This window comes from Abrus precatorius, unplaced genomic scaffold, assembly GCF_003935025.1.
Source record: "Abrus precatorius isolate BTA unplaced genomic scaffold, Abrus_2018 Scaffold1, whole genome shotgun sequence".
Classification (NCBI taxonomy): domain Eukaryota; kingdom Viridiplantae; phylum Streptophyta; class Magnoliopsida; order Fabales; family Fabaceae; genus Abrus; species Abrus precatorius.
The window spans coordinates 3,604,779-3,630,891 of NW_020874291.1; the positions used below are offsets into that span (position 1 = coordinate 3,604,779).

The 26,113-nt window shown below is 32.0% G+C and overlaps 1 protein-coding gene and 1 long non-coding RNA gene across 2 annotated transcripts; one reads left to right on the forward strand and one right to left on the reverse strand.

Moving 5' to 3' along the window:
- Positions 1 to 248: 248 nt before the first annotated feature.
- LOC113855703 lies at positions 249 to 19,665 on the forward strand. Its single transcript, XR_003502854.1, has 3 exons — positions 249 to 259; positions 2,050 to 2,053; positions 19,531 to 19,665. It is a non-coding gene; the product is annotated as an uncharacterized LOC113855703 (long non-coding RNA).
- On the reverse strand, positions 17,599 to 20,956 carry LOC113855694 (heterogeneous nuclear ribonucleoprotein A3). Its single transcript, XM_027487326.1, has 6 exons — positions 20,801 to 20,956; positions 20,682 to 20,722; positions 20,430 to 20,593; positions 20,235 to 20,334; positions 19,562 to 19,731; positions 17,599 to 19,287 (listed from the first exon to the last, which is right to left on the reverse strand). The coding sequence occupies exons 1-6, from the start codon at positions 20,851 to 20,853 to the stop codon at positions 18,754 to 18,756; spliced, it is 1,062 nt and encodes a 353-aa protein (XP_027343127.1). The 5' UTR covers positions 20,854 to 20,956; the 3' UTR covers positions 17,599 to 18,753.
- Positions 20,957 to 26,113: the final 5,157 nt, after the last annotated feature.

Below are 26,113 nucleotides of genomic sequence, written 5' to 3' on the forward strand. Positions count from 1 at the left end.
TGTTTTGCTTGTTCGTCCTTAGAAAAATCTATACATTGGACTGCATGTTGAATATACCCCAAATCTGAATTTGCATGTTAAGTTCTCAAAAAAAAAAAGTGAACCTTTCTCTTAACGAATTCACTCTTAAAAGTTTGAACCATTGATGTGTGCGTGTGGTTTCTTTCCACTTGCATGTCTCGGATTTGTATACCTTTTGACTTGATCTCTTGTTCAAATATTGATTGACCCTTGGAATCAAGAAACCACGGATTTACACGTTAATTTTGCATCATTGCATGTTAATTTCAGCCCTATGTATTTCGGTTTCACTCTTGAAAGTTTGGACATCCCTTAGGAAATTTGATGTACTGCACTTAGATGATGAAACCTTGTTTTTGCACAAAAATTTCCCTTGATTTAGTGGTGTGATGATTGAAAAAGAAGGAAGTAATAAGGAGGTTCATAAGGCTGGACAGTTTTGAACGTTTTGAGGAAAAAGGCAAGGATTTCATATTTTAGAACTTTAAAATTAATTGGGAGCATGAGAATGGACCATGGACATTAACCTTGTAAAAAGAAAGGACCAATAAACTTGAATGATTTTCAGTTTTGACAATAAGTGATGCAAATTATTTGGAGATGTCATGCTTGGATTGAACCTTGGCTAATGTGTGAACTAAAGTGTTTAACAACCGAATTTTTGAAAGGAGAACACATGTATATGCCTCGGTCTTGTGTCCCTAAAAGCTTGATTTCTTATAAAATAAAATCATGAAACTTGGACAATGAGTTAGAGTCTTTGTATGTTGATTTTCCTACTTTAGTATGTTAGAAAACTTAAGTAAAATAATAAACGTGAGTGGTGGACAGATTTAACTCTTAGGGAAAAGATTAGTGTTTTCGCGCCTTGATGTCTTGTTTTATCTAGGTATAACCAAAGAGATTGGAAGCATTTTACCTTGAATTAATTGATTGAACCCATGCTGAATTTAATTGGTTGAATGATTGTTGTTGCTTGTGAGTTTGAGTGATTGACCTCGTGAGAAAAGAAATGTATGTTTTAATTTAGCCAAGCTTTGAAGTTAGGAAAGTTCTGAATATGGTTATATGCAAGTGCTGGAAAAATGTGATTGATATGGCTTTAAATTGTAATCACCTTTAGTTTTTAACGATGAAGGATGGTAAAACTTGTGCTTGGATGGTGGGACTTCATGAAACTTGGATGGTAAAGATTATAAGATGATGGAATGTGCCTTGTCTGCTTATGGGAACTGTGAACATAAAAATGTTTCATGCATCATATCATTTTCTTGAACGACTTGATGGCACAACAGAGGCACAGCTGTAGGTATTGGAAGTTTGGTCCCGAGTAGACCTATTGGGGGTGGCAAAAGGGGGAACAGTCGACCTAGATGGCGCAGCAGAGCTCTCTGTGGCCGGGTCGTGACCCTACTTGCAAGCCTTAGCCAAGCCCGACAAGGACTCCACATCCTAGGGTCGTTGAGGTCCATTCCCGAATAAACCCAGTTTGAGGCCAGCACCAGTTTTGGGTGTTCTTGGAATAATGAAATAAATGTTTTTTGTGCAAATTGTGATGCAGGGAATGGAGTCCTCCGATCGCCACACGACTTGGATATGAAATTGTTAACTCTACACTAAAAGCTGGGCAAGTCGCTAGCAGTAGAGTAAGGGATCCCCATGCATACCATGTGCATAGAAAAGAGAAATTTTAGAGATGTATGATGAGGGTAGGAATTGCATCCATGCATCATGAGCATCATTAGTAGGCAGTGGATTGTTTTTGACTGTGAAATTGCTCTTGCATGCTAATGATTGTTATCATATTCTATGTATATCTCATGATGATGGTGGAATGTATTAATTGTTATGCCTTGTAGTAATTGATATGCTTGTGTCTGAAACGCCACCTTCCTTGGGGTATGGCAACTATATGTTAAATCGTGTTTGGAGAACTCACCCCTTGGCTGTATTGTCTCTGTTTTACTTTCCATGCATTATAGATGGCCAGGAACGGGACGAGAGTGTTGGTCCTTCCCTCTGAGGAAGACATGTGGGTGTTCGACGCCGTGGCCCAGCAGAGCATTTTTCGTGGTCATACCTACACCCTTCAGGGACGATATAGTGGAGGTTCATGGATTGCTGAGTACGTGACTGAAGCTCCTATTGAGATTGTTTTCTCTATTCCTCCTGGAGACACACAGCTACCTTATCCCGCTCTATCCGCCTCACCCTCACCCACTTGTGTTGACCCTCGTAGCCCTAGTGCTAGACCTTCGCCTGCACCTATACCTTTCCCCCCTCTGCATTTTGATTCCCCGCCTGCACCTGCTGAGAGGGATGTCCATGTGGTGGAATCCTCAGTCAGATATGAGGCTAAACCATCGTATATGTCCCCTACCTTCCGACCACTCCGTTCACCCTTCCTTACCTCTCTTTCGGCCCCTAGCACTGCTGGCTGGATAGAGGACAGTGATGAAGGGAATGCCGCTGCTACCGCTACGTCTTCTTCCCCCACCTCTTCTGAGGAGTCTGATCCTATGGAAGATTATTCTTCTCTTGACTGATTAGGATAGTTTGTCTGTTGTTGTTTCTTAGGGAACTGCTCTTAGAGAGTCAGTCTGTTTCATTCCATGTATCTCTGAACTATGTTAATTTTATGCACTTTAATTATGTCATTTTACCTTATCAGGTTGTACTACTCTGAGATTGTTACTAACTATTTCCCTATCTATTGCATGAAGTTATTCAGTTATGATGGAGTATTGTTGTTGTTCTACTTTGGTTTTGTTATTATATTTTAAGGCCATAAACCTCTAAGCAGAAATGTGATATGCTAGTTGTGAGTTCAAAGAATGTGTTTATCTGTTCGCTTCTCCTGTTAAAAAAAAAATCTCTCTATTTTTAGGCGTCACAATTAAATGGTGTGAAGCTAGTATCTTAGAGCTTAAAATAAGGTTAACGCCAGCGCCTGTGTTAGTTCTACCCGACCCGAAGAGGAAGTTTGATGTGTATTGTGATGAGTCCGGGCAAGGACTTAGGTGTGTTTTGATGTAAGACAGACGAGTGGCTGCCTATGTCTTGAGACAGTTACGCCTGCATAAAGTCAACTATCTAAGTCATGACTTGGAGTTAGCGGCGATGGATTTTACTCTTAAGGTATGGAGGCACTACCTATATGGAGCAAGGTTTGAAGTGTTCAATGACTACAAAAGTTTGAAATACCTATTTGATCATAGACCGCTGAACATGCGGCAGAGGAGATGGATGGAAATCTTCAAGGACTACGATTTCACTTTGTCTTACCATCCTGGCAAGGCAAATGTGGTGGCCGACGCTTTGAGCAGGAAGTCATTGCACGTGGTAGCAATGATGATAAAAGAGATGGAGCTGATTAAGGAATTTCAGGACATGAACTTGGTCATAGAGGTGAGGCTGGGAAGTTTGTATCTCGGAGCAACGACAATTTATAATGACCTCTTAGTGTATGTCTGAGATACGCAGCAGGGAGATGCCTTCCTACAAGATATGATGAGACAAAAGAATGAGGGCAAGAATTTGGAGTTCCACTGTGCTGAGAACGGGGTGATTAAGTTTCAAAACCGAGTGTACATTCCCTAAGTGGATGAGTTGAAACAAATGATACTAGAGAAAGCGCATAAGAGTAAGATGAATTTTCACCCCCGGTGGGACCAAAATGTATCAGAATCTCCGGAAGAGCTTTTGGTGGAATGGAATGAAGAGAGATGTGACTAGATGTCTGACCTGCTAGAAGGCAAAGATAGAGCACCAACGTCCACCTGGGTTGCTGCAACTGTTGGAGATTCCTGAGTGAAAATGGGACAGTATTTCTATGGACTTTGTGTCTGGATTGCCAAAGACCAGGAAAAGTCATGATGTCATTTGGGTGATAGTGGATTAGTTAACTAAGGTTACAAACTTTCTCCCGATTAACATAAAGTATAAGTTAGAGAGGTTGGCAAACTTGTATGTGTGAGAGATAATCAAGTTGCATGGAGTGCCGACGAGTGTAGTATTCGATAGAGACCCGAGGTTCACCTCAAAGTTTTTGGAGAGCCTGTAGAGGGTGTTGGGCACTAAGTTGAAACTTAGTTCAGCGTATCACTCACAGACGGATGGTTAGACCGAAAGAACTATCCAGTCCTTAGAGAACTTACTGAGGGCTTGTGTGCTTGAGCAGCAAGTGACTTGGAAAGAATGCCTACCATTGGTGGAGTTCACTTACAATAACAGCTATCATGCTAGTATTGGGATGGCACCATTCGAGGCTCTGTATGGACAGAGATGTAGGACTCCTTTGTGCTGGTATGAGAATGGAGAGACTACTCTGTGTGCCCCAAACATGATCTAGAAGCAGAATGAGCAGATCAAGATGATCAGAGAGAAAATGAAGGTTGCACAGGACAAACAGAGAGCTACTATGATAAGAGGAGGAAACCGTTGGAGTTCCAGGTGGGTGACCATGTGTTTTTAAAGGTCTCACCTGTGACCAGAGTTGGGAGAGCTCTGAAATCTCGGAAACTATCTCCTAAGTTTAATGGACCATTTGAAGTGTTGAGTAGAGTTGGCCCTGCAGCATACCGGATAGCATTGCCTCCAAACCTCTCGAATATACATCCGGTGTTCCATGTATCACAACTCAGGCAATATGTGTCGGATCTTTCCCATGTGATTGATCTTGACCCGGTTCAAGTAAGAGATGACGTGTATCCGGTAAGGATAGCGGATCACCGTATTAAACAACTAAGAGGTAAAGAGATCTCATTGGTGAAGGTGATTTAGAGCTCAAGTGATGAGGGAGATGTCACATAGGAAACGGAGAGTAGAATGAGAGAGTTATACCCGGAATTGTTTGTGTAACTTGTATGTATGCTTGTTTGAATTTTGGGGACGAAATTCTTTAAATGAGGGGAGAGTTGTAACGCTCTAAATTTTGTAATATAGTTTAATTATTAATATAAGTGTTTACGTAGACTTTCGTGGGTTATTATTAATTATTATGTATATATATAGGGTGATGAGAATACATGTGTATGCTGGAATTAGACTGAAATTTGGCTAAGTGTCCTGGTGCAGGGTTTTCTCGCTGCAGCAAGAAGTGTCTCGCTGTAGTGAGAAGACCCTAGGAAGAAGGCGTGAAACTGTCGCCTTGTCGCTGTAGCGAGAGTGTCTCGCTGTAGCGACAAAGTAGTAGTTTCGGGTGCATTTTTGGGTGCAGTCTCACTGTGTCAAAAAGGTCTCGCTATAGCGAGATTCTGTAGAAACCAGGGTGCAGTTTTCTCAGATATTTTTCGCTGTAGCGAGAGATGGTGTCGCTGCAGCGAGGTCCCCTCATTACAGCGAGAGTATCTCACTGTATAAGAGTATCACGATCAGAAGAGGATTTAAAGGGGTTAGGGTTTGAGAAATGGTTATTTCTCACTTTCCCTTCAAGATTTCTTCAATTCTCTCACTTTCAAACCCTATTTCACCGATTAAATTGCCTCCAAGCTGCTTGGGAGCAAGATTGAAGGTTGGATTTGTGTAGGGAACGCTTAAAGGTGAGTTTTAATGGTTAGTGTTTAGGTTTCTCATTCCTATCCTCTGATTTCTTGGTTTTCTTTGATTTTCATGGGGTTCTTCCATGTGTTTAGGTCGAAGTTCATGTGAGGGAGCACCTACCTCGTTGATTTGGTGTGTGGATCTTCATTTGAGGTAAAGAGAGACTCTACCCTATCTCATTTGCTTGAAAATCTATTTAATTGCTATGTTTTTTGTAATATGATTGAGATAGGATGTGTAGAATTGTGTATTTTGATGGATAATATGTGGTGGGTGCGATTTTGATAATGTGAAAGCTAATTATGAGTGAATTTTTTTGGAGGAATTGATATTGAATGTGATGAGTAGAATGGTTGAGCCCGATATGGGTGAATAGGTGTGTTTGTATATCCTTGATTGATGATTGAAATGTTGTATACATGAATATGGGCCTATATGTCGTGTATTGTAAATAAATGGGGGCACTTGTGCCGTGTGTGCAAATGAATGTGGGTCTATGTGTCGTGTGTTGTGAATGAGTAATGTGTGTAGTTAAAATGTGTGTGTGAATGGGGCATATTGAATGTCAATATAATGATGCTGTGAATAGTTCAATGATATACTGGAGGTGTGGAAGATGAGGATGGTAGAAATACCTTGGGAAAGAGAGAGTAGTAGTGACACCAACAGTGAGCGTGGGTGCACCACAGGCCACACACTCTCCTTCTGACTAAACCTCTGACCACTACCTTTGTTGAGCGACCCATGACTGCCTACACGGTATCCGTGAGGCGAGGGTAACCAGCGACCATTCATGATGTGAATCTGTGATCACAGTGCCACAGTGAGTGTGACTAGGTGTGATAATAGCACATGTGTAAATTGTTATGGTGCCGTAAGTGCATCGGTGATGAACTGGAATGAAATGCTTGAAATGTTGCTTGTAATTACCTAGACGTGAGTAAATATGCTAGAATACCTATAGATATGCATGGTGAAACTCTATGTTAGTTGTGTGTGTTGGATAGTGTAAAGTACTTACCCTTACATTTATTTTTCAGGTGACCAAGACGATTAGCACTGAACTCAGTGAAGGAAGGATGAACTACTATAGAACGTAGATTGTATTTTGAAATTATGATGTAACTGAATTAGTCATGTAACAGTCTTTGATATAAATTGTAATCCTTTATTGTTTTGGAAACATTTTATGAAACTCTATAATGGGATCATTTATTAAATGAAACTTTTATTACTTTCATTTTGCGAAATTATTAATCAGAAATTAAATTAAGGTGTTACATCAATTATATATTTAAGTCTAAATAATATAATATAAACAAAAAAAATTACATTGAAATTATGCATATTTTCTAAGATACGATCTATTATTAAATTTCTATCTATTTTTTTTTATTAATTTCTTGTTTCAAATTTTAAATTTATTTTGGCCCCTTTTTCTAACTAATTTTTTTATAAATTTCAAAACATTTTTTCCTCCCTCTCTCTCTCTCAAACCTAATGTTTTAAAACTCTACACTTTCCCTCTCAAGCCTCTATCACTCTTTCTTTCTTCTCCATCCTCTTTTCTCTCTCACACATGCTCATGCATATCATAGTGATTATATAACATGAAAAATATGGCAATGGCATTTTTTAGAGCCCTTATCTTATCTTGCAGGTAGGGATAGAAATAGGTTAGATTGTCCAACAAGAATCTATGGTTTAGTCTTTTTAAGGCCTAGTTCAACTTGACCTATTTAAGTAATAAGCTTAATTTAAACTTTTTAAATGGCTTAATTAATTAAGTAGTAATGGTTTAAGTTTAAGAAAAAGCTTATTAAGTCTATTAGAATGGCTAATTTAAAATTCATAAAATTTACAATATTAAATAATTTTATATCAAAATTATGATATAATAGCATATTAAATAAATTAAATTTAAATAAATAAAATATTAAATTATAAATCCTAATCCTTTTTGTTGGAGTTGAAAAGTATCCCTATTACATACCTTCTAAGAGAGAGAGAGTCCTACTTGCTGAGTATTATGCGTTACTATTGTTTGATTTATGTATAATGCTTATTTGCATTTATGTTATATCGATTGTGTATTTTGGTGAAATAAAAATATGTAATTTTACTATATATGTTTAAAATGTTGAACCATTTTTTTTATAACTTATTTAAATATAAGTCTTATAACCTTTATAAAGACATACCTATTTAGATTGTTTAATAGCTTATTTATAAAGAAGCTTAATTACTTATTAAAAGTTTTAATATGAAGAAAATCATTAGAAAAGCTAATTGATCAAAATAGACTTTTAAAAAAGTCAAGTCACGCTTAATAAAAAATTTATAATAAATAATAGGTCGAACATAAACTTTAAAATTATTAATTAAGTCAAACTTATTTATACAAAGCCTAACCTAACTTAATATATTTCTATTCTTACTTGTCTGTTATTAAATAGAAATTTAATCGAAGATTTGTCCATAAATTTCTTTAAAGAATATTCTTTTAAAAGTTTTTTAAAGATTTTATAATATACAAAAAACGATGTCACAGTGAAATGATTAATCTTCCTTGCTTTCAATTTTAAAAAAATCACCAAAATTATTTTTTTTATAAAATTTCATTAGCAATTTTTAAAATTCTATATTTCCATATTTACGCTGAAATTACCGTATCTACGTAATTATGCAACTAAAAGTACATATTTAAATAAAAAGATCTTTGGGTGCAGTAGTTAATCAGTTAATAACCTAACCAAAGCAATAATTTTTAAATTATAAAATTCCCATATTTATTTGGGCCCTAACGCTCTTTAATGTGAAAACATGTAATCGTGATATGCCACTTTATATAGTCATATTGTATATAAACTAAAACAGTAATGCTGTATAGTACGAAAGTTACGAATCAAAATAGATTTATTTGATTGGTTAAATAATAATTTCAAAAATAAAAATAATAGAAATTATGCCACGTCATTGTCGGAATGATTTCGTGTATTTCGTTTTCGTACAATCTGGTATTTGACTTTTTTATTTAAATAATACATTTTTAAAAACAAATTCTTAAAATAAGGTTTATGCTAAACTATTTTCGTGTCTAGGGCTTTTATTTGCCAGATAGACAATAGTATCGCACATGCATAGACGATAGTAAATTTTTATTATTATTTTAATAGAGTATCGTTCCAACATTACCGATACTATACCAGACACAGACACTTGTCAACATCGCTGAGTATCGGAGAAAGTGAAACGATAACATATTTTTATAATTATTTTAATATATTATCGTCGTCCAGCATTCGAAACTCATATTTTTTTAATCAATTTTAATACTATCATTGCAGATTAACCGATACTCAATATTTTAAAAAGAACGAAAAATGACTTATAACTCAATTTTAGAGAGCGGTTCAGAATGAACCGCTCTCATAACTCAATTTTAGAAAGCGGTTCATTTTGAACCGCTCTCATAAATCTATTTTAGAGAGCGGTTCAAATTGAACTGCTCTCATAAGTCATCTTCTCATAAGTCATCTTTAGTGAGCGGTTCAATTTGAACCGCTCTCATAACTCATCTTTAGAGAGCGGTTCAAATTGAACCGCTCTCATAACTCTGTTTTAGAGAGCAGTTCAATTTGAATCGCTCTCATAAGTCATTTTTTTTATTTAAATAATACTTTTATAAGGAACCGCTCTCGTGGCAGTGGTATCGGACTTTACTGGATGATAGTTTTGTCGCTGGTTAAATTGTATTAAATATAAAATTAATATTTCTTAATTTAATTAAAAATTACAACAATAACTACATTTACAATATAGTAAATTTTTCATTACAAAATTTACACAATATAAAATTGTATTAAATATAAATTAATACAATTTAACCAGCGACAAAACTATCGTCCAGTAAAGTCCGATACCACTGCCACGAGAGCAGTTCCTTATAAAAGTATTATTTAAATAAAAAAAATGACTTATGAGAGCGGTTCAAATTGAACCGCTCTCTAAAGATGAGTTACGAGAGCAGTTCAAAATGAACCGCTCTCTAAAATTGAGTTACGAGAGCGGTTCATTCTGAACCGCTCTCTAAAATTGAGTTATAAGTCATTTTTCGTTCTTTTTGAAATATTGAGTATCGGTTAATCTGCAACGATAATATTAAAATTGATTAAAAAAATATAAGTTTCGAATGCTGGACGACGATAATATATTAAAATAATTATAAAAATATGTTATCGTTTCACTTTGTCCGATACTCGTGCGATGTTGACAAGTGTCTATGTCTGGTATAGTATCGGTAATGTTGGAACGATACTTTATTAAAATAATAATAAAAATTTACTATCGTCTATGCATGTGCGATACTACTGCCTATCTGGCAAAAAAAAGCCACAGACACGGAAATAATTTAGCATAAACCTTATTTTAAGAATTTGTTTTTAAAAATGTATTATTTAAATAAAAAAGCCCTGGTATTTCTCAAAATAAGAATACATAAAGTAATCACATTTTTATTTAAAAAACATAAAAATTAATAAATTAAACATTCACATATGAATCTGAGTATGTATATGCAGAAATTTATAAAGACTATAATATTTTCAATGAAATAATTATTAAAAAAATCAAAAAAAATTATGAGAAAGTAAAAAATTGTAGTCCAATATTGAATTAAATCTCTAATTTATACCATTTGATTTAAATATTAGAATAATATCACTTAAATTTATATCTCAATATAAACTTCCTACATTCATATACATACATGAAAATACTTTCATATAAAACTATAAATTATATTTTAATTCAATATAACTATAACTATACTCAGTAAACATAAATGTCAATATCATAAAAGCATATTAGTATTTGTAAAAAGATCAACCGCAGATATATTAAAAGAGACTAATTAGCAAGTATAAATAGTAGAAAAGCAAACCCATATTGAGAATATTTTGAAATTTAAAATGATAGGTTTGAAAAAATATTATGAGCAGAAAGATTCTAAATTTTGAAGAGATCATTACATGGGAAATGACATTTGTAAAATTAACACAACAAAATATTGAGATTAAAATATAAATTCATTGTTGATTGAAAATGCTTTTAAGAGTGATTTTTTTTTCTTAATATGTCAGATGAATTTCTCTTGCAGTTAGTATCTGGTTTCATTTTATATTTATTTTTCTTTATAAATATTAATACTACGTATTGTAATTAATATTAAATAATGATACCTTGTATTAACTTAAAGATATCTTCTATTTTAGATAAACTAAATTTTAAAACTATTATAATTTTAATCAATATAATTAAATTTTGAACTTTTACACAATTGAAAAAATTAATTATAGAAGAAGAAAAAGAAAAGCGCGAATAAAGAGGTTTGAACGAAAAAAAAAAAACATATTTTTTATTACACAGTAAAAAAGCATCATTGTCACAACCTCGTACCAACAAGACTAAGTGCTTGTCATTGGAATGAGAGATTTAAGAATAGCATAAGACAATACTTCAAAAAAAAAAAAAAAAAAAAAAAAAAACGTAAGAAAGATGTTTCATATAGGATAACATTTTTCTTTCCCAGAAAAGTGGCATGTATTTTTATAGTCTCGTTTTTCAAGTGGTTTCCAAATTAGTAGTATACATTACACGTAAAATATATAGTATTATTATCAAAAGGGCTTTATCATTCCACAAACATCTTGAAGAATATTGACTTTTTAGTTTTGAAACTAAGACATTCTTTAGTTTAGTTTCCAAAGTTATGGATATGGACTTATAATATTTTAAATTAATAAAAAATAATTTTTAATACTTCAAATTATTATTAATTAATCATTTTACTCTTTGTACTGGATGGAACAGATACTACTCGGTCACTATGACAAAACAAGGAATCCAAATGTTCCTTGGGCGTAAAGACAAACACTATGTCAGACTAAAATAAATTAGGGATATTTGAACAAGATCAAGATAAATAATCATTAAATTAATTACTTAAACAGAAAGGCTTAATACAGAGCTGAGTCATGAGGCCCATTAACTCAAAATATTGCCTATAAAAGGAAAGTAAGAAGTACAAGTAAGAGATTTACTTTTAAATATTCAATAGCATTTATTATCTAAATCAACACCTGACTTTATCATTGGAATGCCTTTTGCAGGTACACTCCTCACGTCATACAGAGGAGAGCCATAGATACTTGAAAGGACATCATCTTACTTCACAGAAGATGCGTCTCTAGAAGACCAGTGTATCCCAAACAGGAACACTCTTCAAAACTATAGATATTCAGCCAATTATTTATAAAATTATTAAAAAATAATTTTCAAATTATTAAATACTAGTATTTTAGTCTCACTCATTAATCTTTGTTATATCTGTTTAATAACATTTTTATTTAATAAATTAAGTATTAAAGTAGTGAATACATAGAATCATGCAACAAACTATGATGAAGATCAAAAGTTATTTGATGTGCAAAATTTGGGTAAACATTTGATTTTGTAGTCTCAATCTAAACCTTGATAGCATTTCAATCACTACTTAACAATTGATTTAGATGCAATTCATTCTAATGTGAGTGAGTCTACTTCAGGTTTGAGCATAAGGAGAGAGAATGATTTGACACTCGGCCAAGTATTTTGCAACAAAATATTTGGCATTGTTTGGTGTTAAATATTACTACATTCAAAGAAGTGTTCATTATAAAGTTTGAGTATGACCATATAAAATTTCATTACAAGTATGTGAAGTTTGGAATTGACTATAATTGAAGTATATGTGTCACTTCGCAAAAAAATTGCAGTTATGGAAAGTACAAAAGTTGAGAGGACCGCACACGTGTCTTTCCTAAATGGTTGGGTGGCCTACAGTCTAATATGTCACGTACTATTGCTCAAATGCAAATTAGACCATACTATGTTGGTGATGTCGCATATTATGGTTACTTTATGTTCCACCATCTTTCCTAGACCTATCCACCATGCATAGAGGCATTCAAATATTGCAAAAGACTTATTTCAATCAATGGAACACATTTGAGTGACAAGTATGTTGGAACATCTTTTTTGGCAATTGTCCAAGATGGAAACTCAAATATCATACCAATTGCATTTGCTGTGGTAGAGGAAAAGACAAAAAAAAATAGCTTTTTTTTTCTTGAGAAATGTTAGTCGACATGTGACACCACCAAGAGGACATTTTTGTCATATCTGATAGCATCATCCTATCAAAGCAACTTTAGAAGCGATAGGGAGTGGGTTTTATCCTCCTTTAGTTTATCATGCATACTGTGTATGACACATAGCATCAAATTCGTTGTAAAGTTCAAGAATAAAGGTGCAAAATGATTGCTAATGAAGGCAACATATGCAAAGATTAAGCATAATTGTTTTGTACTAATTTAAAGCATTAGGCCATATGGATCACACACGATGTGTGCATGGGTTAACAATATACCACGTGATAAATGGGCTTGGTATGTCGATGAGGGTCATTGCTTTGGGCACATGAAAACTAATTTATCCAAATGTATGAATGTTGTCATGAAAGGCACCACAATCTTTTCATTACATTTATGGTAAAGTCAACATATTATCGCCTTATTAAGTTATTCATCCAAAAGAGCAACAGGCAAAGATGTAACTTGCAAGTTGCCAAAAATTTTTAAAGGCCCTTTTGAATGCAATTGAGGAGCACAGGCTACACTTGGCAGCATGAGTACCACTTGAGTGACCTATGATACTTTACAGCACTTGATGTTTGAATGAGATAGCATAGGAACTCATCGTCAAAGGAAATTCAGAGTGCATTTAACAAAGCGATGGTGTAACTGTGAGAAATTTCAAAAATTGCACTATCCATGTCGTCATGCACCTCTTTTGTTTGTGAAGCACTATGGAGTCTTTGTTCAGTATGTATAAAGTATAATTCTCTTTTATTTCTAACGAAGACATGTGGTTGTTATACACTAGGCTTCCTATATGGCCAAATCACTTAGTGAACTCTTTAGAGTCATTCAGTTTCCACAAGGATTCACAACAAATAGACGAGACAAATCTGAGTCAGGAAAAACATTGTGCATTGTGTAAAGGTAAGAATCACACTAGACAAATATGCTCGCATGCTCCATCCTCTAGCCAACATAATTGGTTCATTATGTTTTGTTCTAAGAGTAATATTATTAAGTTAAATATATACTAGTCTATTTCTTACCATGAATATGTTAAGATCTATTCATGAATATTTGTTTATGTCACCACTTTCGTAAGGAAAATTTGTTGTTTATTTATTGTGTACTATCTTTCGACACATGTAACTATGCTAAGCTCAAGTACATAAAATTAAAAGTCAAAAGTACATAAACAAATAAAAATAAAAATAAATATTCACATAAATATGTACTTCAAAGCTAGTGAAAAAAGTGAGCGGATGATAATGTCTAAGGGCCAATTAAGGTATTTTGTATCATGTCCAAGGTTGTAAAAGAGGCAAACAACTTAATTTTAGTGACATTGTATTTCACCAAGCGACAAAGCGCACATTAAAGAGATCCTAAAACGATAAACCTCCAACTATAGTTTACAGTCCCAGTAAAATCAATAAGAGGGAATGACTTCATATGAATCCTAAATCCTGATTTATTTGAGAATAATACTCCACCAAATAGAACTAATATGTACGTTCTAGTATAATGGACAATAATGTAGTCATTAACATTGAGAAATAGCTCCAAATATATTTGTGAACCAATGTAGATTTACAAAGAATCTTTTTATGTCTCTCTCATTCAAAATTACTCCAAATAAATCTGCATACAATGCACATATATCCCGATCATAAAATTTTTCCCATGCTCTAATGCAGCCCACTCATACGGAGTCCATTGACACAACATCCTATCATATATTCTTCGTACAGAAAATGGAATGAGTGACTTAGGCCTCTAATACTTCATAAGTGCACCAGTAAGTATCCTATCATAATCAAATAATAGGACCATTTGCACACGTCAAAAATCAATCTACTTGATAAATGATTCCATTCTCAAATTTGGAGGAACAAACATATTATACGCATAATTTATAAAATTTGAGTATCATATATGATAAAAAAAAATATTATATATCACACAATGTTCACTTCTGCAAACTAAATATAAAATAAATAAAAATTACACCAAGATATTATTTAATATTTTTTCATATACAATATGAAATTGAAATAAATACATTACAATAAAATTAAACTTAAATTAACTACCTCACAAAATAAATTTAACAAAAACTAGAATCTAATTCATTAAATTTTGTTAATTGAAATAAAGTATTGGAAAATTTATAAAATTAAAATTATATCAAAAGTAAATCATACATCAAAAACATACTAAAATAAGATTATCTTAATATATAAAGTCTCTACACAATAAAAAAAATTAAATTACTAAATTAAAACTCTTCAACTATATTTAATACTTACTAAATTTAAATTTATTAAAATTCACCCAGTTACAATTTAAATATTTGCTTATCTAAAACTATAATTATTTAATTTATTGCAATAAATAGTAAATTACATAAAAAAAATATTACTATTTAATACATTAACAATTCTATAATAAACAATTAATTAAATATATAACAGACATAATATGTTGTATATATAATAAATAAATATACATCATATATTACATTATAATATATATATATATATATATATATATATATATATAGATATAACAAATAAATGATCAAATATACAATAATTAAATTAACATTTATAAATATTTATAAATAAACAATTAAAGAATTAATGACACATTAAATTAAATAAATAATTAAAATATAATAAAATAATTAAAAAAAATTACCTACACTTTCAGTTTACTTGCAATATGATCAACAAAATTAAGTTAGTATAAATAATTATCTATTTTCATGGCAACTACACTAGACCGTCTTCTTTGTCTCAAAATATTTGCTTCCACCTCTTTTCTTTTTTCTCTTACCTTTCATGGTATAAGTTGATTAAAGTCAACTTTAAACTCCTTCAAAAGTTAATTATAATCAATTTTTCTTATCTTTACTCAAGTCAAATTATAATTGACTTCTCTCGTCTTCATTAAAGTTTATTACAATTAAATATTACATAGCTTACAAGATAATTAAAGTTGAATATAATCAACTTTTACAATGGACTGAAATATGCACAGGAGTTTAGTGATTAAAAATAAAAATTGATTAAAATTATTTTTACTATTACACAAAAGTCAACTAAAATTTTATTTATGAAAAAAAAAAACTCAAGATAAACTAGTTAAACCATAAACAAATGTTTTCATCCACTTATCGATCCATTTATAAAACATTAATTCTTTAAGACTATGGCTGTAAAAATGCTAATTAAAACCTAGCTCCAAACCTTGAATACAAATTATTTTTATCGGTGTAAAGTTAATTTCTGCTAAATCTAAGTTTGGCGTTTGCGTTTGTGACGTGAACGATGAATCTCCGGTTGCAATTAAGGATTTGGGTTTAAGGTTTGAATCTTGGCAGCAATTACCATCTATATGTATTTGAATAAGTAGCTTAATCAAATGTTTATTCAATAAATAAATTAAAAAAGAAGAAGCTCATGGCATACATTTAATTTAAAAACTTGTAATAATTAAAAAATCATTAAATATTTTAAAAAATTTATTTTTATTTTCATTCAATAAAAAAAATCATTAATTCTTCCGAACGAACACCTATAATAATTCCTAGAACCTCCGTTCTTTCAGTAAAATTTCATTTTAATTTAACCGAAAATAATAACATACTAATTTGACTAAAAGAAATTTTTTATAGGTTTTGCTTGGATTAGATAATTTTTTCTCTCTTTTTTTCTTCAATTTAACTTTTTTACTCTCCTTGTCATTATAATTGTAATTTGAATGTAAATTATTTTACCTTACATTTTTTGAACCCAGATTTCATTACCCTGTTCAATTATATTTTTTAAACACAGTCACTCCATTATCCAATTCAGGATTAACCCATACAAAACCATAAATCAACCGAATTTCATCCACTTCTTGATTTATATGAAAATAATTCTATAAAATATGGTTGAAAGAAAAATAAAACTTAAATAAGTTATTAGTCCCTAAACATATTATACCTTCTAATTTTAACTCAAATTTTTTATTCAATTTTATTCCTTATTTTTGACAAAAATTATATATTTAACAAAAAAAAGACATAACTTTAACCATCAAATACTAAAATTACCTTTTTGTATTAGAACTAAAACTAAATAAAATTTTTATAAGAACTAAAATAAAAATAATGATACTTTTAGAATCTAATAACTTATCTTGAACAAAAATTAAGACTTAAACTAATTATATTTTACTTAGATAAACTTTTAAAAATCATAAGGGAAAAATCAATATAGAAAAAAATATTTTTCTTAAATTTAAAATAATTTATACTTCATTTTTTCACAATTTCTATAAAAGCTCTCTAACTTCTTTAAAATCTTAAAAAATAAGTTATTTGAAACTTATAAAAAAATTATTCATTTTTATACTAATTTCCTAAAAGTTCACTCAAACTAAGCCTTACTACCTTGCTACAAAGCGTGTTTTAACCGTACGTGACTAAATCAAATTTCAGACTTGGCATTGTTTATGAACCACTACTACCACTTAAGTTTGCACAAACATTTCACTGACAGATTGAAATTTGATCTCGTTTAAAATAAAAATGCTTTCGTTACTATCCAAAAAATATATTAAGATCATATTAAAACTTCAGAAAGTTTGATTACTAATTTTTACAAAGAAATTAATAAATATCAACAAAAAAAAAAAAACGAATCGATGTGGAAATTAATAATGTTAAAAGCCCAACAAAGACAATGATGTCCTATAAAAATTTGAGCCCGTTTGAAAATTGAAAATAAAAACCGAATTGCTGTGCCGAATTGCTGTGCATTTTTCTTTCAATAAGTTTCCACTATTTGTATACCAAGATTAAGAACAATACAACAAAGTTTCTGAGTTTTCACATATATCCGCAGTTTGATTACAAAACATTTGAAAGGGAAAAATGAAACAAAATAGTCTCCCATCCCAAACAAAAAAGACCACAATCCGTGACTGCCAATACAGCTTCCAAAGGCACCACGCGGTAGCAGTAGCCTCAAACTCCACAACTCATTTTAAGAACCAACAAAAAGGGTTTATGCTATGAGGGCTTTAGAAGGAATTTAACGGATTCGTCAGTCATCATTAAAGCTGACCACATTCCAGGCTACCGCTCGGGCAAAAAGAATTGACAAGGCTATAAGAAAATGAAGAAGAATGCTGGACTAGTAGTTAGTGGCATCACCCTTAAATAAAAATAATAAAGACAAGCAACCTGTAATGTCCAAATTTAGACTATCACAAGATATAAAAAATGCCCATTTGACATTGGGAAGTATCTCGTTTTATCTACCCGTGGAGCCTCTATATATATATATATATAATATCTATCCTCCAATGCTAAACACTTAAATCTAAAGGTCTTAGAATAAAAGTTCAGATGGATAGTCCCGCCTTTTTCTATGTTTCAATTTATGATTGCTAACAAGGGATGTATCAAAACAACCCTTTAGGAAGAAAAAAGATTTCACAAGCCTGTTGACACTACTTGAGAACTATCACACATATGACATATGATCTAAATCAGTAACTGTAGTGACTAGTATAACCTGTAAAGGTTATGTCAACATCTTCAATAATAGGCTAACCAAGCATAACTAATGGAAAGATCAAGAACAAGAACTCTTTCAAACAAAATTCTACCAAGTATAACCTACAATAATACACATTCACACAACTCCACAGCAGTTCTAACTAAATTTCATGTCCAGAATTGACAATCTAACTTGCAAACATCTGAATATCACAAAAGCATAATATGTGCCTATCTAAAATCATGTAGGCTGATAACTGATGGGAAGCTCTAGATTGATGATGCTCAGAAAGCTCTAGACTGATGATGTTCTACCTTCAGTTGTCTAAGCAATAGATTAAAACAGACATGCTAGAGGTTCTTCTGGCTTCTAGAAAATGGCCACCTGCAGTAAGTGCCTTGTGTCTAGAAAATGCTTAAACCTGCATGCACATTCTACTGGAAAGCTTAGTAATAAAACTATCTTGCATAAGGATGGTAACGACTACTGCCACCATAGCTTCCCCTACTAGGATAGAGTCCACCTCCTGCTCCACCATAACCAGTGCCAGCGCCTGATTCATAACCCCCACTAGCAGCTGGACCACCATAGCTTCCATAACCCCCACTGCCTCGTCCATATGCACCTAAACCACTTCCACCACCATATCCACCACCAAGGCCCCCCATGTACGATCCATAGCGACTAGAGTAGCCAAATGATGATTCTCCTCGAAAACCAGCATAGCCACCAGCACCACCACCACCATAACCCCCAAAACTACCACCAAAGTCATCACCAGCTCCATACCCACCATAATCACCAAGCCTACCACCAAAACCTCCAAGTGACCTATAAGAAGCAGGACCATAACTGCTACCACCAAAACTTCCATAAGAATCGCCAAATCCACCGAAACCATCATTGTAAGAACGTGCCCTAGAGTCACTAGCAAATGGAGGAAGAGAAGCTGGGTTTGAGGATTTCTTTGGTTCAGCCTTCTTGATCTCAACCTACAACAAAGAAGTGAGTCAACCTAGGTTCATTCATAAGCAGAATATTATTTCGCCTGGCCTGTGTGGATAAACATTAAACCTGTAGTAAGCCCACTCTATAAGTCAAACAACATCAATAAACTAACAAGAAAAAGACACAACACTGTCATACAGCACTAGGAAGACCAATCATTAATTTGTTCATAACCACATCCTTTAACATTGTAACAGGTCCCTTCTTTTCATAAGCAGCATTGCCAGATTACACCCTAAGAAACCAAAAAGAACTCACCTGAGTACCAGCCATATCAATCATGTTCCCATCTGCCAGCATATTATCCACAACCTTTTCACTGTCAAAAACAATAAACCCAAAGCCCCGAGAACGCTTAGTAGTGTGATCACGAATAATCTCATGCTCCACAACCTTCCCATAATTTGAGAAAAAGCTCTTGAACTCATCTGAAATCCATACACCAAAGGCAACAAAAAATCACAATAAGCTCACAGAACCGGAAAAAGAAAAGGAGTATCCATCCGACTCAATTCCTTAAAATCACAAATCTTAATCATGTCGGACATTTTCAGGGAGTAAAGTGTCAAGTGCTTAAAACACTCATGTGACAAACATTAGTGATTTTTTGAGACCGAGTGCATGTTTGGAAACTATTATTTTTTAAGAAATAATGACTTAAGAGCATGTTTGATTTGTACTATATTTTATTTTTAAAAAGAAAATCGAACATGCTCTAAATTTCTCAAATGTTATCTCGTGAAGTTATTCAAAATAAGAAACTATTTTTTAAAAAACCAAACACACTCTTACTTGAGACCTTTGTACCTTGTAAAAGGAACTAACAGATCCGGAGCTGAATTTCTCGAATTAGAGTTTTCAATCTATTATTCTAAAACTACACACACAAAGAATAGACAGTATAGTGATTATAAAATTAAAGAAAGCAAACCTTCAGATACTGATGTTGGAATACCACCGACGAAAATTTTCTTCGTTTTGAAGTCATTAGCCTGTGAAGAACCCTTGGGAATGGTCCTTTTAATCTCAACCTGTCAAGGGAATGCAAAACGACGATTCACCCATCACATAAACAAACCAAAACGACAAAACGAAAAAAAAAAAAAAAGAGTAGAGAAAACGCTACCTGTTTGCCGTTGATGATGTGGTTCTCCTGAATGACTTGGTCAACGACAGAGGGATCCGCGTAAGTGATGAAACCGAATCCCCTGGGTCGACCCGTGTGACGGTCCTTCATGATAACGGAATCCGTTATCTCTCCGTACTTTTCAAAGTACTTAACGAAAGCCTCTGCAACGGAACCCAACCGAATCGTTCAGTATATAAAAAGAAATAAAAAATTAAAAAAAATAAAAGGGAAGGGTATGGTGTGTCTGACCTAGGGTGGTGTCTTTGGCTAACCCTCCGATGAAGATTTTCCTGTAACAAAATGGGAAATGAGAACGAAAGCGGGGGGAAATACAAAGGAAAATGAAGAAAGAAGAAAAAGGAACGAACCCCGGGCTGGCACCGTCGCCGGAGTGAGGGTTATCGGATTTTCTCGAAGCCATGGTTGCAGATCGGGATCTGCAGGTGGAGGAAAAGCAATGATGGAATAGCAGAACGAAGGCGAAGAATGAACCTAGGGTTAATGTTTAGGTTGTCCCAACGCGTATTTTTTGGTTTTTTGGGTCCAAATAAATAAGGTTGGAATTCAACTAGGCCAGCAAGGGGTCTAAGCCCGAAGGCTGATGTGCTGCGTAAAACGCTACTTTTTTCTATTTGGAAGGTTCTTTAATATCCCGTAGTTTGCTTAAGGAAATTAAGAATTCTCTACTTAAGGACTAATAAAATTTGAGATTTATATTTTAATAATGCTATGTTATAAAATTGAGGTTGCAGCACTACCTTAAGAAGTGTTTTCTTTCTTTCCTGATTAAGTAGTTTTTTTTTCATCCTTTTAATTTTGTAGTTATCCTTTTCTAATATATTGAGTGTTGACTTTTGATTTGCTAGGTCAAGATATTTACATATATTATCCTATAGTTGTATCTCAAAGATTCTTATAAATTTATTTTTAAAGTATAGATCAACAAATCTTTAAAAAATAAAACGTAATTTAGTTAAATTAATTCTTAATCAAAAACTACAAAATAAATTTTGAAAATAGTAAAGCAACGGTAAGCTTTTTGAAAGATAGTAATAAGAAAGAGGAGTAAAATGATGCCAATTAAACAACCCTTCTCATTAATTATTGCCTTTTGAAATAAGTTAAATAAGACATCATTAGTTCAAATAGAATCTTGTCATATGTCTATTTTAAGTGCCCACCTATTTTTGCCTACAACACTTATTTTCTTTAAAGTATGAAATATTTCATGAGTTATTTTAACATTATTTTAAACTTGCCTCCCTTTCATAAAAGCACTCTATCACTATTAGGGGAGATATTAAGTTATTCATGAAATCCTTCATTCTTAAAACTATAATATTTGAGATCAGCTTAACTACGAAGTTATAACAACTAATGAGCCTAAAATGATTTATAGATTTAAGCTAAAGAACTTTGAGCTAAAAAGATAATAGAGTTTTATTAATCTTCTTAATAACTCCTTTTAAAAAAAAAAATCTTAGTATTTTGCACAAACATCTACACTTATTTGTATCCTAATGTTGCTAAAAAAAATATACCATTGTAACCATCAAACCTAAGTGCTTTTAATGCTCTAAAGAGTTAAGAGCAACTTTGATGTCTTTGTCTATTACCTCTTGTCTCAACCTAGCATGTAGTTCAATTGAAACATTTTATTTTATAACTTAAGTGCATTTATTATATTTCATGGAGGTTTTTTGAATTATAAACTTTATAAAAATGATCAATAATTCCTTTTAAATTATAAGATTTTGAACGTATTCCTATAAATTGGAATTAGGCCTCAACTTAGCTTCACTTTACTCTTTCATAGTTTTTTTCTCTTTATTGTTTTTTTATAATATATGTAGGGTTGGGTAATAACTATATAATCAAACCAAAGTGATAAAATTGAAAGAAAAATAAAATAAAAGTGGATGAATATGATTAGATGAACGAGTGATAAAATGGTTATAGGTAGTTATTATGGGGCAAGCATAAGAGAGCTAATAAAAAAGTTGCACCAAGCTTTGGGAATGAAGTTGAGATCACTAATAGTAAGTTCTATAGATTTTCTAGAAGTATTTAAGACTCAATAAGCTCTAGGCCTACATAGAACCCTTAATATTTTATCAAATCTATTTGTTTATGAAACTAAATGAAAATATAGAAAATACTTATTCATATCTGTTGTGGTTAGGATAACTTCAATGATGGTGCTCAAGTCAAATGGTATTTTCTTCCTACAAACAAATGATTTAGTGATTAGGCCATTAAATGCCATTTGTTTTGTGTTGGCATAAAACTTGCAGGTCAAGATATGTTACTTTTTTTCACTTGTTTGACAGCACAAGTTCTAACTACACCTCTCAATATTTTCTCAAGTTTCACTACATTCTCCTTCTTCAATAATAAGGATTCTCCAAGATATGATTTGTTCCTTCTTTATGATACTTTGAAAGTGATTAGCATGAGTTTGAGATATGAATCATTATTCATCAACAAGGGATAATAGTGGAATCATGCTTTCTTTTTATAGTGTTATACACTTCTTTGTGGATGGCATTGGTAGTTGGTGTGGTATATTTTATTTTATAAAACACAAAATAATGCATAATCATCCATAATATGTAAATAAAAAACAAAAGGTTTTAATATATCATATGAGAAAATTAGGAAAAGTAGATATTAATACCAAATAATAAAGTAATTAAGCAAGAGTGTGATAAAAATTAATGATAGGTCCTAAGAAAAATATATTAAAAAATTGTATGTATATATAAATCGTCTTGTATTTGGTCAATTTCACATGATTATTACAATCGGGGTTGCGATGGGAAAAAGAAAAAACGACGAATCAAAAATGAGAAAGAGAGAAACAATGATTCAAGGAATTTTCACTAAAATTTTTAAAGAACTTTAAAAAATTTTGAAAATAGTTTGTTTAATCAAATTTAAGATCAAGAGTCTAATTACACATGGAAAATGTATTAGTACCTCGTAACATACATAAAATTAGTTACCCTAAATTATCCAATAATCAATTTCTATTTTATTCTAAATTTTTATGTTCTATTTATTAAAGAGAAAATAAGAAAAAAATAAGTTTTAAGATAATTGGTCTTAACAAATATTGATCTATGCTCCTATGTTTTATTTAGTGCAACGAGGAAATCAGAATTGCAATTTTGAAAATAAATTTTTTTTTCGGGTATAAAATTGAAATTAAAAACATTATTGAAATGTATGTTAAAATGATAGCAAACATTTTGAAGGTATTCAAATAATTTGGAGAAAAATATTTTTTTTGTTTTTAGTTTTTTTAATAAATAGAATGAAAATTTTAATTTTATGGTTATGTATGTAATATATGAATGATAGAGTGATTCATTCATAAACTTAACCATGATTTAAATTGTGTAGTAATATTTTTTTTAATCTCATTGTGTTTTTTAGGATGTTGCCTTAGGAAGTTGCCAAGGAATGAGAATGATTATATTTTATTTTTTTTTGTTAATAAAAACTAAAGTTCAAGACAATTTTGGAAGAAGGTCAATTTTTGTAACCAGCCTTCTTCTTGTATAACTTTTTTCAAATTTGGCTTTAACATATGTGTCTATATTATCTACTTTTTAGTTTGCTCAAGAGTATGTTTCTTCAATTGCTTTTGAAAGAATTAGTTGAGTCTTTTAAATATGATGTCTGTCAATTTACTAAACACCATTATGTTACTTTTCTAAATAGTTTTATAAAAAGTAATTCACCTTTCAATCTTATCCATTCTGATTTATGGAGACTTGCTCCTATTGCTAATATTTATGGTGCTAAATTCTTTGTATATTTTTATGATAATTTCACACATGTGACTTGTTCGGAGGGCAAGTATACCCATTGAGAAGTAATAAAGGGTTCTTAAATCAAGTTCTCAAAATATCGTCCCACAAGGATTAATTTTCAATTACTAAAAAATTTCTAAATCAATTGTTTAAGCTTCAAAGATACGAGATTAATCACAACAAGAATAAAATCAATTATAAAACTAAGAGCAAGGAATACAATGCACGTCTTGGTTAAACTTATCGGAGAAGAACTTAGGGTATATAAGTTTTCTCATTCAATCTTTTATGTTATTTTTCTATTTAACTCTAAATTTGATTTCCTTGTGATTATCAATCATTCATACAAATATTATTAATATCCAATGGTCATGCAATATTAATATTCTTTTCTCTAAACTAATATCTTCAATGGTCATGCAAAACATCAATTTAAAAAAGCTTAAGGAACCTATGAACTTGTTAATTTAATAATGATTAGAAGAGAAAGATTGGTTTGATCTACCTAATCCTTTGTCTCATTTTACCCTATAGATCTATTAATTAACCGAGGTATGGTTGTCTGACAATATAATTAATTTGGGATTAAGAAAGAAGCGCAATAGGATAAAATTTAATCACAAAACGAAAATCAAATTTAAATTCAAACATCAAAATCTCATAAATTCATGAACGATAGTTCCCATAACCCTAACTATGGACTTAGTTACTCATGCTAAAGAAAAGAACTAAAACAGTCATAAACAAAGTCATAGAGAAAAGCAAACTAGAATGAGATTAGTTCCCAGTCTTCAAGTATGGTCGCTTAAAGCTCCAAGTCCTGCCAAGAGTATGCCAAAGATCCCATGCAAGAGAGACGAGATGAAACGTATCCCAGAGCAAAAGTCAAAATAAAAACATTGTCAAAAAAGTGTCCTTTTAATAGGGTTTGAAAACCCTAAAGACTCTTCATAATTGGGCTTTTTGCAGATGAGCACAGTCATGCAAGGCCTTAAGCACGACTGTGCATGGGCTCGAAGCACTCATGTGCTTGTTGAAAGGGTCTGGGCGTGCTGAATGCTGTGAAACTCTAATCTTCTATCAATTTGGGCCCAAAACGCACCCAAAGTCTATTTGCGGCATCTTTATACCAATCTACATAATTAATATATAAATTAGTGTAAACTCCAATTAAAATAAAGGTCAAATATGAATATATGGGCTGTAAAATAGGGCCTAATTACAGACTTATCATTACTTGAAGTTTTTTTTATTAAAGATAAAACAAAAGTGATTAAATTATTTATGAATGTTTTTCACTTAGTTCAAACTCAATTTGGACTAGTAATTATATGTTTACAGATAGATACTAGACAAGAATATGTGAACCAAAATTTGTCTCAATTTCTAGAAGAAAAATGAGTTTTTCATGAGTTGTCACATGTAGATAATTATCTTCTCTTGGAAGTTACCATAACTTTGCTAGTTCATATGACAGTGCCAAAATCATATTGAGAATAAATAATTTCAATGACTGTTTGCTTAATCAACAAGTTGCCCAGTCGCATTTTGAATGACTCTAGTTGTATTGCCTTTGTTCATGTTCACAATCAACATCATGGCAAATTGGATCCTCGTGTTATCACTCTTTGAGTCATCAGCTCTATGTTTTTATGGATGTCACCTTTAATGAAATATAGTCATTTTACTCCCATCCTAAACTTTAAGAGGAGAGTTATGAGGAAGTTGATATGTTGGTCCTCGTGAGTCTTTGTCTTTTCTTCCTCTTGATGAGGTTTGTTGGTCCTCATCCTTATGAGTCTTTGTCTTTTCTTCCTCTTAATCCTTGTCATATGTAGGAATTAACTCCTCTTTCCTTTGACT